We start from the raw sequence: 14,724 nt of genomic DNA on the forward strand, positions 1-14,724 counted from the left end.
GGGGTCTTGTTTTGGGAGTTACTTGGTGAACTCACTGGTGCCACATAAAAAGCACTCTGTAAACTGGCTGGCATTAGGAAGGGTTTCCAGCTGCAGAAACCATGCCAAAGTAGACACTGGAGCTTAGTGCAGCCCTCTGACTTGCTAGCTCATACTGAATCATCTAACCCATGCCAGCATAGAGAATGGATGTTAAATGATGATGGTAATGATGACTTTCCCATATGAACAAACATTATTTTTCTCCACACTAACAAACATTTATTTTTTGGCTTCATATTTATTGTACAAGAAAGTTTAATTTCCCAACAAACAATTATTTGATCAAATCATCTGAATACATCCCTAGAATGAGATAGTTGTGAAGTGAACTGCTTAACCACAGAGCCATAGCTGCACCCCATGGTTGTATTCAGCTTATATTTTATCTTTCTCACACTAACAAACACTATTGTACCCTGTATTAATTAATTAATTTTTTTATCTAAAGTTTAGAAGAAAGTATTGCAACCCAAAAATAAATATTTAAAAAAAACAACAAAAACTGAAATTCAAACTGATAATAAAAGTATTGTTTTACGGGTGTTTTGTAAGCAGACAGTGTTGTTGTTGTTGCTGTTGTCAATAATCCTAGGTCATCCTTTATCAAGTAGACCTATTTTCAGAAGTATTCCCATCATGACCATTCTACTTAATTTTAAGATGGTACAGATGTGACTTCAGGAAAATGAAATTTGGTTACTATTTCTAGTGAATCAAGTGTCTATGTAGGGACTTCCCTCACTGACAGATGCAAAGAGATATTGTTGACACTGTTTAACCCCAAGTCAGTCACAATCAGAAATGGTCCAGCTTTGACCATCCCTTCCTTTTTTTCTCATACATAATGAATATAGGATAACATTATCCAATGTCCTTCCTTTATTAAAGGCAGTAAGCGGAGAAAGGGAGCAAATGAAAGGGCTGTCTATTTGACAGTTATTTTTAGCAGACTGAGCATTTGTTGGTTGTGCAAATAGATGTTGTTGATGTTTAATTCCAGGTTACTCTGATTAAGCAGTCATATGATCAAAAGCCATTCCAACTCTGACCACCCTATCTGTTGTTAGACCTATATTATCTAATACATCATTTTATTTTTTAAAACAGTGAGGTTGGGGGTGAGAATGATTTAAGAGGAAAATTTGGTTGCTATTTCTAGCAGGTCGATCAACCATGTAAATTCTCCCACATTGACCGTTTTTGCAAATAGAGATTGCAAAATAGATTCCAATCTGAGGAGTATTACACTCTTGGTGCTAATGCCCTGATATTACTGAAACTCAATACGCTAAATACATATCACAGAAGCAGTGGCATATTTAAATTTTGTAAGATTTCCTACAACCAGTTTCCTCATTGAAATAATTTTGTTTTTGACTCCACATACTGATATCTTCCTGGCTCCAGGCCAATTTTTATGTGATGTATGATAGGAAAAAGCAGTAGCTATTGGTCTATTCCTTTTAAATTGAAGGGAACCAATCTGCCCCAGGATACATTTCACTGGAACTCCAGCCAATCACATTCTGCTTTCCAAATTAACCCTTTTCTTTTTTTTTATTTGTTGAAATACCTTTGTTTCAATTATTTTTGAAAATAATCAAGAATCTAGTAAAATAACTTGTCATCATGACAGTGGCATTTGTTTACAATTTACAATTAATGTATGGAAGCCCCTAAATACAGCGGTATAACATTATTGGATATCATCATCATCATCATCATCCAGTGTTTTAAATCCAGGTTTTGTTCCCATTAATGGTGGTGGCCAGATCTACTTCAATGCCATAGCAACCAAGGTAGGCAGATGCAGCCCACCCCAACCTTTGGGCTTGCTGGTGTCTATTCTCCTTTGCTATCACGAGGTTTTCTTTGGAGATGGATATGCCAATTTTACATATTAAACACATTCTTGTATTTAGGGGCTATTTAAGCAATGTGTTCATGGATGATTAAGGGGTTAGATGGGTGCTGATGAAGGGGGCAAAGCCCCCTGAAATATGGCATATACACCCATTACCCTTTTTTTCATTTTTGATCTCATTGTTCGTTTACATCTGACATCTCGGATACAAAATGTCGTAACAAAGATCTGTGCTGGATCTTTACAGTATCAAATGTATTTTTGCTTTCTTTTATTGTTTTACCATGGTCAGGTGTGTTCTGTGAGAGAGCTGGCATCTATTTCTAGAAAATTAAGCTCAAGCTACCATCTAGATGCTCCCTCACTGGCTCTTGACAATATCAAAATGTATATATATATATATATATATATATATATATATATATATATATATATATATATATATATAATAATAATAATAATAATAATAATAATAATATTAATAATATTAGGGACAAAATCCAAAATTACAGGTGAAAACTCAATTAAAATCTATTTATAAAAAATTAAAATTAAATTGAGCTTTACAGATTAAAATACATATAAATATATAGTTTTAGGGAAAAGAACCAAGTTTCATGAACTCATCGATGAAAATCTACTATCACATATAGAAAAATTAATAATTAAAAGCACAATAATTGAGTATAATATAATACAAAGTAAATATCATAAGATAAAGATTATATATATATATATTGTTGTTATTATGCAAAAATGTCGTAAGTCCAAAATGTTGCTTTTTCAGAAAACGGAAAAATAGTTTCACCATTCTATTTCTTTTTACATTAGCAAGTTTCAGCTTAACAATAATACTTTGTTAGGTGCATAAAATCGTAAATACATGCATATATATTTTTAGTCAGAAATATTTTTGCAAAACTGTCATATGTGGGACTTACTACACTTTTGAAAAATGCTAAACCGTTGTACTACATTTTGACAATTTTCATATCTTGGATCCTGAAGCAGCTGGAGATACGATAGTTTGACCAAAAGAACTGGCTATTGCAAGCAAAATTAAATATTCAAAAAGACGCATTTAGCCAAATTTGGACATATGACAGTTTAACATAATAGCAACACTATGCTTTACTAAACACTTCCAGATTATTGATTATTTTGAAGATTAACTGAAACTTAGACATGTGTATTTCATTAGAAACATAATGCCAAAACATGATTTTATACTTACTTCGTGTAATGGGAAAGCAGAAATATAATATCCATCACTTATCATTTTCTTTATACCTGCAAGAGAGAAGATAATTACAGTTTTTTTTTATTTCTTCATAAGTATATTACATTTCATGTCTAGTTTATCAATTCATTTATTTTTATCTTTCTGCATTTTCATCTCTTATTTCTATTTAAACAGCAGTGGTTTGGTAGGATTAATTGAGATAGTAAACACAATATTTTGCAGTAGTATTTAGTAACAGTTCCGTACATTCTGAGTTCAAATCCTGACAAGGCTTACTTTAATTTCAACTTTCATCAATCTGAGGAAGACGAAACAAAAATGGATAAAAAAAAAAAGGATAAAACTCCCTCCTGAATCATAGAGACAGATAAAAGCTAGTTTCCTGGTTTCTGTGGAATTTATATTCTTCACGGGATGGGACATAGGTCCATCGCAGGAATACTCATTTTCACCAGCTGTAGGGACTGGAGCAATATGAAATGAAATGTGCTCAAGAATACCATGTACTGCATAGTCCAGGAATTGAAACCACAATCTTAATGATCATGAGTCCAGCACTCTAACCACTAAGCCATGTACCTCCAGTGAGAAGAAACAAAAACTGATAAAAATAAGTACCAGACAAGTACTGGAATCAGTACACCATATTTCCCAGCATGCAATTTGATGTATAAATTAAATACGAAGTGTAAACATTCAAATATCCTCACTATCTCTCCGAGTCCTGCAGCAGTTTACATGAAATTTTTGGTCGTCTGAAATTGTATTGGTGTATAAATTGATCAGCCATTGTTGACTGTAAATTTTAGTCTGAAAAATTCGACTCATATGCTAGAAAATAACAGTAATAGACTTCTTCTTCTCCAAGAATTTGTGGACTCTTGCCTGTAGTATAAATCACAGATTTATATTGAAGGGTAGTGGGGTAATCGAAATAGAAAACACAAAGGATAAGATACTTTTCAGTATTTAGTTACGCCCCTCTTAGTTCTGCCTTTTATTCTTCTGAAGGTCATATAATAAGTACTAATTAAATACTAATGAGAGCTATAGTAGAAGACACTTATCCAAGGTATCATGCAGTGGGATTGAACCCAAAACTATGTGGCTGGGAAGTAAACTTCTTAACCACACAGCCACACCTGCACCATTGCATTAAAAAGAAAGCAATGTAGATCTTACACACATCTCCTTCCTAACCTAATTGCTTCAGAAGCCTATGCAATTACACCTGCTTGAATTCCACATAAATTAATCCACATATTTACCACAAGAATATGACTCTGCATCTTTATCTCCAAATGAAGTTCTTCTTAAAATGTAATCTACGATTCGAGTTCTCATGCCTTGACTGAAAATATCTTCAGGATTTTCTGGATATGCAAATCTGGAAAATAAAACATTAATTTAATAAAAAAAAACCAAGAACACGTTTTTATTTTTAAAAGGTATAAAAATATTAAATAACTATAAAGGTATATATATATCTTTTACTCTTTTACTTGTTTCAGTCATTTGACTGTGGCCATGCTGGAGCACCGCCTTTAGTCGAGCAAATTGACCCCAGGACTTATTCTTTGTAAGCCTAGTACTTATTCTATCGGTCTCTTTTGCCAAACCGCTAGGTTACGGGGACGTAAAAACACCAGCATCAGTTGTCAAGCAATGCTAGGTGGACAAACACACATATATATATATACGACGGGATTCTTTCAGTTTCCGTCTACCAAATCCACTCACAAAGCTTTGGTTGGCCCGAGGCTATAGTAGAAGACATTTGTCCAAGATGCCACGCAGTGGGACTGAACCCGGAACCATGTGGTTGGTAAGCAAGCTACTTACCACACAGCCGCTCCTGCGCCTATGTGAGTGCGTGCACATGCATATATGTGCATATAGGTTTGAGCATATTTATGGTACATATATATGTGTGACACAGAAGCTCTCCAAATTAAACACCAATATCAAAGCATTTTCCAAGCTTAATAAGATTATCTATTAAGAAAAACAACCAATATCAATGTAATCTCCACAAACCATGAATCTACAAACACTTCCTATTTGGTTGTGTCAAGAGTATTGACAATATACGTTGAGTGTTGCATAACTGGAACGTAAAAAGCACCTTTTGAATGTTGGGCTTCATGGGGGCAGTGACAAATGATCAAGACCTCTGACAATATACCATGCTTGAGAAGACCAGTCTAGCCAAGTGAGACAATAGCTGTGGCCAGTGCTGTTGTTTCATAACTGGCTCCCATACCAGTGGCATGTAAAAAGCATCCATTACACTCTTGGAGTAGTTGGCGCTAGGAAGGGCATCCAGCTGTAGAAACCATGTCATATCAGACTGGAACCTGGTGCAGCTCCCCAGCTTACCAGTTTTCAGTCAAGCCATCCAACCCATGCCAGCATGGAAAACAGATGTTAAATGATAATGATGATGATGATAATGACTATCTGGGAATCAATTGTAATCAGCAGGAGCAAAACATCAGCATACTATGTCCATTACAACACCTATCTATTACTTCAAGCAACAACATCAAATTAAAAAAATTATAGTTACAATATAAATAACATATATACACACATGCATACATATATATAACAAAGAAAAAACCTTGACATTGTTTGCATTCACCAGTAAACAAATATCCTGCAACCTATGGTTCAGCAATGAATGAGAAGTAATGGAAAGGACACACCTTTCTCGTGAAAACCAAGTGTGTGTTGGCAGCAGCAAGAGCATCCCATGCATAACATAAATCTACTTCAATAGGTTTCATCTAACTCATACCAGCATGGGAAAACAGATGTAAAAACAATGATGATGATGATGATGATGAACAAGGTTTACAGATGCAAGACAAAGTACTCAATACTTCAGGCTGTATTGTTGATTATTACCTTTCACTTTTATTTGTTTCAGTCACTGGACTGCGGCCATGCTGGAGTACTGCCTTGAAGCGTTTAATCAACCAAATCAACCCCAGTACTTATTTCTCTGGTACTTATTCTATCAGACTCTTTTGCTGAACTGTTAAATCAGAAGGATGTAAACAAACCGATACTGGTTGTCAAGTGATGGGGGAGACAAACTCACACAGAGACACATATGCATGACAGGCTTCCACACAGTCTCCATCTATTAAATTCACTCATAAGACATTGGTCTGCCTGCAGTTGTTGCAGACGATACTTTCACACTTTCCCAAAGTGCCATTTAGGGGAACTGAACTTGAAACCACGTTGTAACAAAGCGAAACTCCTTAACTACATAGCCATGCTGGCACATTTTTCATTATTGGGTGGATTAATTCTGCTTCAATTCTAAGAAAGGTCTGAAAATAAACCTTTATGTAATGTTTCCTTCTGAAACAACCCATTATTGTAGTTTTCAGTTTTCTTCTTTCTGTGGCTGAGTGATTAAGAAGCTTTGTTTACCAACCACGTTGTTTCAGGTTCAGTCCCACTGTATGATACCTTGGGAAAATGTCTTCTATTGCCTTGGGATGACAAATGCCCTGTAAGTGAATTCCATAGATGGAAACTCTGTGTGTGTGTGTGTGTGTGTGTGTGTGTGTGTGTGTGCGTGTCCCCATTGCTTGGCAGCTAGTATCAATTTGTTTACATCTCTGTAGCCTAACTATTTGGCAAAAGGTACCAAAAGAATGAGTGCCAGACTTAAAAAATAAACACTAGGGTTATTAAAAAATAATTAATAGCTACAGAAGCAGTATTAAGGCCAAAAGGCAATCTTGATCTCCAACTTAATGTGGGGGTTGTGTTAGAACACGGAATACTGCATTATTTTCTTGAGTCTATATGCGAGGTCCTCTCAGAGTAAATAAAGTAATATTTTTTTCTATTCTAGGTACAAGGCCCGAAATTTTGGGGGAGGGGGTCACCCGATTGGTGTGACCTCAGTACGCAACTGGTACTTAATTTATTGACCCTGAAAGGGTGAAAGGCAAAGTTGACCTTGGCGGAATTTGAACTCAGAATGTAAAGACAGATGAAATACTGCTAAGCATTTCGCCCGGCATGCTAATGATTCTGCCAGCTCACTACCTTAAAAATATTCTTTTCTACTCTAAGCACAAGACCTAAAATTTTGGGGGAGGGGGTCAGTTGATTAAATCGACCCCAGTATGCAACTGGTACTTAATTTATCAACCCCCGAAAGAATGAAAGGCAAAGTCGACCTCAGTGGAATTTGATCTCAGAACATAAAGACAGACGAAATACCACTAAGCATTTTACCTGATGCGCTAACATTTCTGCCAGTTTGCCGCCCTTGTAAATAAAGTAATATTCTGTGTTCTAAAACAACCTCCAAGTAAAGTTGGAGATTAAGACAGCCTTTAAGTACTGGAGTTGATCTGTTTGAATAAACCTTTCATGAACTGCACTCAATGAGTGAAACAATATAAAAATAGAAAAGATAATGTATCATGTGCATCTTTAAACAGAGACTCTGTAAAAAGTCTATAACTATTGTCTTTTCACCTCTGATATAGCCATAAAAAGAAAATTACTGGTGGAACACATCATCCTGAACTTAACATCTATGCATGGATGAGATGTATGTATGAATTAGATGAGATTTGTTGAGGCAGAATTTCTATGGCTGGATGCTATTACTGTTGCCAAGCTTCACCTGCTTCCAACAAATGTAACATGTCTCAGAGTTGATCTTGGTGGAATTTGAACTCAGAATGTAAAGCCAAAAGGAACACTGCTAAGAATTTTGTCCAGTATGCTAACGATAATAGGCATAGGTATGGTTAAGTTCACCTTGGAACCATGTGGTTAGAGGTTCACTCCTGTTGTATGGATGTTGTTGGTAAGAGTTCTCTTTTATAGCCATGGGTTGACTAAAATTGGAAGATGGAAACTGAAGAGAAGCATTTTGTATATATCAAGCATCTTTTCAGTACATGCATGTATGAGTGTATGCACATGTGAGTGAGTGCAGATGTGTGTCAGGGCTGTGGAGTTGGAGTCAGAGTCAGAAACAATTAAGGGGTAGCTGGAGTCAGAGTTGGTAAAATTATACCGACTCTGACTCACAATGTCTTTATTCTTTAATGTAAACCAGTTACAACATATAGGCCTGCTCAAAGTACAAGCGTATACATATACTTTATTAGATATGTAGACCACAATCACTTAATTACATAAAGAGGAGTCAGAGTCAGAGGTGCCAACAGTAGAGGAGTCGAAGTTTTTTGTCTTGACTCCACAGCCCTGGTGTGTGTGTGTGAGAGAGTATGTAAGCATATGAGAGTGTGTGTGTGTGCATGTGAATGCATACATGCATGCATGTATGAGTGAATCCATATGTCTGAGAGTGTGTGTGTGTGTGTGCATGTGTTCATATTTTCCCTTGTTTGCACATGAGTGTGTGTGCATGTTTGCATGTGTGTGTGTGTGTGCATGTTTGTATGTGTGTGTGTGTGTGTGTGTGCATGTTTGTATATGTGTGTGTGTGTGCATGTTTTTGTGCATGCACATGCTTGTGTATGTGTGTGTGTGCGCGCGCTCATTATAAACAAAAAGCTTTATGATCCAAACAGGTGCTGTTGATTGATTGCAGTTCACTGCGAAAGCCTGCCTGAGCAACTAGACATGTCATGACATGTTCTGCACTGATTATGAACAATAGTCACACCATTACTAAAAGAAAATTATCTTTTTATTTGCAGTCCTCTGTGAAAGTGTGTTCAGGCTGTGCATTGTGCAGTTAGACTAGGGTTATTATTACTTTGCTGGGAAACAGGTGAGGATTGGCATCAGGAAAGGCATCCAGCCATAGAAAACTCTGCTCCAACATAATCTCCTCTGAGCCATACAAGCATGGAAAAGTAGACATTAAATTTGATGGTGATGATGACGATGATTATGATGATAGTGGTGGAGCAGAAGGATGGGATGATGATGGAGTAGAAGGATGAAGAGGAGGAAGGGTAAGAAAAGTAGAGGAGGAGGATGAACAGGGAGGAGTGGGGAGGAGGAGACAGGGAGGAGGAGGAGGAGGCAGAAGTGGGGTGGCAGATAGACAGTTGAAGTGAGGAGGAGGGTGGAGGAAGAAGAGGAGTGGAAGAGGCAGGGTGGAGACAGAGGGGGAGAAGGGGAAAGCAGAAGAGGAGGAAAGCTAACTGAAGCATACACATAAGGCAGACAATTGTACACAATTCATTATTCTCTTTTATATTATATATATTGCAGTGCTCCAGCATGGCCAGAGCCCTTGAGCTGAAACTGATAAAAATAAGATATATATATATATATATATATATATATATATATAAAGATGAGAATGTGTGTCTGTGTGAATTCCTAAAACTCGAGAACTACACAACCAATTTCATTCAAATTTTACACATGCCCTTACTTAGGGTCCATAAAGTGTCTTAGGCCCAAAAAATTTTTAACTTCTTGCATAGTTCAAGCCCACAGCAATATCATATCTCCTCCACTATTTCACTATTACGTGTCAAAAGTGAAACAATAACATGTCACTACTGTAATGTCAGATACTTTCACTTAAATACTTTCAATTTCAAGTGAAACTATACTCTCACATATATACAGGCATATTATAAGACCCAAGTTAAAAACATTCTTCTCTGGTTGACATTAACACCCCCACCCCCAATAGAGGCCTTCATTCCCACATTTTAGAGCTCCATTCTTCAGGAGCAAAATCCTTTTTTTAGGTTCCAGTAGACTGGAATTTTGGAATATGCGCATAAAGATCAATAGTATGGGATACATACATGTGTCATGATTAGAATTTTTTTAGGGTGTGTAAAGAGGGAAAGAACCCTCATGTGCAATTTTGATGAAATTCAAATCATAGGTATTCCAGTTCCTTAAACAAAATATAACAGAAAAGTCTCATTCTTCAATTACATGTAACACGGGCAATGCCGGGTATCTCTGCTAGTCTTATATAAGCCCTGAATACTTACAAATAATCTTTATCCCGTGAGAACGGACATTTGTACTGTTTAGGTGTTGGTTTAAACACCTCTTTGTCGTAATAAAATGGAGATTTCAATTTCTTGGACACTTGTCGCCGTAATTTATGCAACTTCTTTATAGGACCTTCACCTTTTACAACCTGCCAAAGAAAAAAAAGAAAGAAAAAGACAAATTGAAATAACCACGAAAAAAAAATATTTGGCAAAAAACCATTAATCCTTTTTGTTATCAAATTATTTCTGTTGAAATATACAGTCTTTGATTCAGTTAAAGTTTCTAAATAAGGAAGAGTTCAGTAAAATAAGTTCGTTCATTATTAAGTTGATGTTTGGAACATAAATTAATGTGATGTTGTGTCTGGAAAAAGCCCAACATCTCCCTAAAGATCAAGAGCCGTCTTTTCTGCATGCTGGTTTTGCCTGTCCTCCTCCACAGTGCTGATACCTGGACCATCCTCAAACAAGACCTGAACAAGTTTGAGGTGTTCCAAAGGTGGTGTCTTTTGTCAGATCCTTGGAGTCTCTCTACGTGACTGAATCTCAAACAACAACATCCGAGAACAAGGCCAGTAGCAGCAGTCGACCGTTGAAGATCAAGTTCGGCAGTGCAGGCTACAGTGATTTGACATCAGCAGGACGAGCACCAGAAGACTACCACACCAAAGAATCCAGTGCAGCACACCAAAGAAGACATGAGTGAAATAAATTGAGGAAGACCTGAGGTCATAGTGTCTTGACTTTGAGCATGCCAAGACCAGCACCATAGATGGGAAAGTGTGGAATAACATCATCACCAAAGTTCATCATCCAGTGATACCCAGAGCGATGTATTGGTTGAGAAACAGCCTCCCCCTCTGGTCACCAGGTAGAGACTTTACTTACTGCTATGATGTGTATGTACATGCTGGTTGTAAAACAATAATCAATATGGTCGACCAACACTGTCCACTGCCCGTGACAGTTCACACAGTTCTTTATTTATTGAAATCCATTAGTCCACTTTCAGTCAGGTGGGGGTGTACAGGATTCTCCCATAACACTTAACATGAAATTGTAATGGAATGTTATAATTCACATCAGTTTAAAACTGGAAGTTTGTATCATAGGCCTGAGACTAGTCTCTGGTGAGTCTGCAGCAAAAGGAAGTATTGGTTGTAGGCATGTCTCTGTGGTTAAGAAGCTTGCCTTGCAAATCTATCGTTCTAGGTTCAATCTCACTGTATAGCACCTTTGACAAATGGTTTCCTATGATAGCCTCAGGTTTATCCATGCCTTGTGAGTGGAGTTTGGTTAACATAAATTCTGTGAAAACACGTGTGTGTGTGTGTGTGTGTGTGTGTGTGTGTGTGTGTGTGTGTGTGTGTGTGTGTGTGTGTGTGTGTGTGTGTGTACATGCATTTCTTTCACTGATATAATGAAAAATGTAAATATCATCAGGAAGACTGATGAAACTACTTTTAAATAAGAATATTTTGTATTTTTTCTGCCTAAGATGCACACACGAGCCCTTCTCACACTAATAATACAAGCAAATCATTGGTTTGTAGTTGTTTCCTTCAATATTTTTTTTGCAGAATCTGTATTGATATTATCATTATATTATTATTAAGGCAGTGAGCTGGCAGAATTGTTAACATATCAGGCAAAATGCTTAGCAGCATTTCATCCAACTTTATGTTCGGGCAAGTGTCTTCTACTATAGCCTCGGGCCGACCAAAGCCTTGTGAGTGGATTTGGTAGACAGAAACTGAAAGAAGCCTGTCGTATATATGTATATGTATATATATATATATATATATATATGTGTGTGTGTTTGTGCCCCAACATCGCTTGACAACTGATGCTGATGTGTTTACGTCCCCGTAACTTAGCGGTTCGGCAAAAGAGACCGATAGAATAAGTACTAGGCTTACAAAGAATAAGTCCTGGGGTCAATTTGCTCGACTAAAGGCGGTGCTCCAGCATGGCCGCAGTCAAATGACTGAAACAAGTAAAAGAGTAAAAGAATTCAAATTCTGCTGGGGCTGACTTTGCCTTTCATCCTTTCAGGGTTAATGAAATAAGTACCAGTCGAGCACTGGGGTCAATGTATTGGGTTGGTGCATAATTATTGCGGCTTTTTTCAACAAATTTTATTCAACAAAAACAATAACAATATTTAACAAAAACATCTTTAAATGACGGTTTGACCATCTGCCAAGCAAATGGGAAGCAGTAATTGAAGTAGATGGTGAATATGCCCCGGAATAATCATTTAAAGATGTTTTTGTTACATGTTATTGTTTTTGTTGAATAAAATTTGTTGAAAAAAAGCCGCAATACTTATACACCAACCCAATAGTTGACAAGCTCCCTCCCCACCAAAATTCCAGGCCTTGTGCCTATAGAAGAAAGGATTGTTATCATTTATAATGTAATATATGTGAAGGTATGTGGCTTTGTAGTTATTGTATTTAGCTCACGATTCTAAGGTCATGAATTAGATTCCTGGGGCACATTCTGTCCTTCATCAAGATATTTTATTTCGCACTGCTCCAGCCCACTCAGCTGGCAAAAATGAGTTGCACCTGTAGTTCAATGGGCCAGCCTTGTTAAATTGTGTCATATTGAATCTCCCCGAGGACTAGGGTATGTGTGTCTGTGGAGTGCTCTGCCACCTGCACATTAATTTCATGAACAGGATATTAGGTTGATCAAATCAACTGTAACATTTGTCATAACTGACAGAGTACCTGACCTATATTATGTAACATACTATAACATAATATAACACACACAATAAGAATCAGAACAGTGAGAATCAAAACAATGACACACATGTTCATTCTTAAGGCAGGGAGCTGGCAGAAATGTTAGCACACCGGGCGAAATGCTTGGCGGTATTTCATCTGCCGTTACGTTCTGAGTTCAAATTCCGCCGAGGTCGACTTTACATTTCATCCTTTCAGGGTCGATAAATTAAGTACCAGTTACGACTTAATCCCTTTGTCTGTCCTTGTTTGTCCCCTCTATGTTTAGCCCCTTGTAGGCAATAAAGAAATAAGTATTTCATCTCTCTGCATGTTCTGAGTTCAAATTCCGCTGAGGCCGACTTTGCCTTTCATCCTGTCGGGGTAGAGAAATTAAGTACTAGTTGCATACTGGGGTTGATCTAATTGACTGACCCCCTCCCCAAAAATTTCAGGCCTTGTGCCTAGAGTAGAAAAGAATACGTATTCATTCTTAATACATTGCAGCAAATTCAAACATGAATATGCTAATCACTTGTATTTCATTGAGAACAACTTGTCCTTTCAGATGAATGCAGGTTTATAATACACTTGATTCATTAGTGTATGGGGACTTTAGAACTCGTGTTGTTTCGACATTGTTGTGTCACCTCAAGTAAAGCTGACCCTGCCTAATGAATTGAACAAGAGTTGATGACTTTTGTTTATCTGCCAACCAATAAATCATCATAAGCATAGTGAACATTATTGTAATAATAATGTTCACCATGCATATGATGCATAGGTTGCCACCACACTGCAATAAAGACTAGGCCACATATTCTGCCATAACAATGTATCCTGTTTCATTACATGCTTTTGGTGGTTTCCAGTGAAAAGGTTTAAGGTTTTGACCTTATGCTGCAATCAAGAATTCTTTGGTTTCAGCTCTGAGTTCTGTACTTCACAGATAATGTTGTCTTTTGTAGTTGTCTTCTTTTTAAACTTGTGCTCTTATTTCATTAAAAACTGAGAGATCTTTTTTCTGAATTTTCTATCTTTTGCTGTATATTTGTTTTCCATAGTATTTGTTTGGGTTTTGTTTTCATAGTCCTATCTGAGTGGATCAGAGGTTATAACCATTTCCCTCTAATAGCTACAGTGTCTGCAGCATATACATACATAATAATTAATTAACTAAGTGATAATGATGTTTCTATCTGTTTTCATTATGTCCATGATAGCCAGGCTTGCAATTTCTTTTTTATTCTTGTTGCTATTTTACCATTGAGTTCTTCAGAGGTACATGGCTGGGGCTTGTTATACACTTTATTTCACACATGCTAGGTCTCTCCTCACAATTTATGTTTACAATGCCGTTATTCTCGAGGCTTGTTTTGTGTACATTATTTGTGTTTTCATTAGGTATTATAATTATTATTTGTGATTTGATTCAGGTTTGTTCTTATTCCCGGTAGAATTTATGTGGGTTACTACCGGAAACCTTAGATAGTGCTTAAAACTCTCCTGATAATCTTTCCTGTCCCTACGAGGCAAACTTTCAGTAGAAGCTCTGGAGGACATTCCATTCCAATCTCCTTCAACCATTTGTCTATATCTTTACTCACAGATCCTAATACACCAAGTAACACAGGTACAACCTTTACAGTTTTCATATTCCAAAATCTTGCAATTTCAAATTTTAAGGAATTGTATTTTTTTAATTTTTCATCTCCTTTCTTTACAATCCTGGAATCAGACTGATATGATGGATCAATTAGTAATCAACTTCACTATTCTTTGTCTAATATTGCTATGTTTGGTTTATTATATTCTAGCTTTTTATCTGTTTGATTATGAAAATCTCCAAAATTC

At 36.7% G+C, this 14,724-nt stretch overlaps 1 protein-coding gene across 15 annotated transcripts in view; it reads right to left on the bottom strand.

Moving 5' to 3' along the window:
* The window catches only part of LOC106874663 (anoctamin-4-like), a 97,617-nt gene that overhangs the window by 31,782 nt on the left and 51,111 nt on the right, over positions 1-14,724 (bottom strand). For all 15 annotated transcript variants that reach the window (XM_089363432.1, XM_089363430.1, XM_089363442.1 and 12 more), the window contains 3 exons: positions 10,130-10,281; positions 4,418-4,536; positions 3,141-3,196 (listed from right to left, as the gene is read on the bottom strand). In XM_089363432.1, coding sequence (XP_089219558.1) covers positions 3,141-3,196; positions 4,418-4,536; positions 10,130-10,281 — 327 coding nt within the window. The remainder of the gene's footprint in view (positions 1-3,140; positions 3,197-4,417; positions 4,537-10,129; positions 10,282-14,724) is intronic.

The sequence above is a fragment of the Octopus bimaculoides genome, chromosome 15, assembly GCF_046866305.1.
Source record: "Octopus bimaculoides isolate indiv1 chromosome 15, ASM4686630v1, whole genome shotgun sequence".
NCBI lineage: Eukaryota > Metazoa > Mollusca > Cephalopoda > Octopoda > Octopodidae > Octopus > Octopus bimaculoides.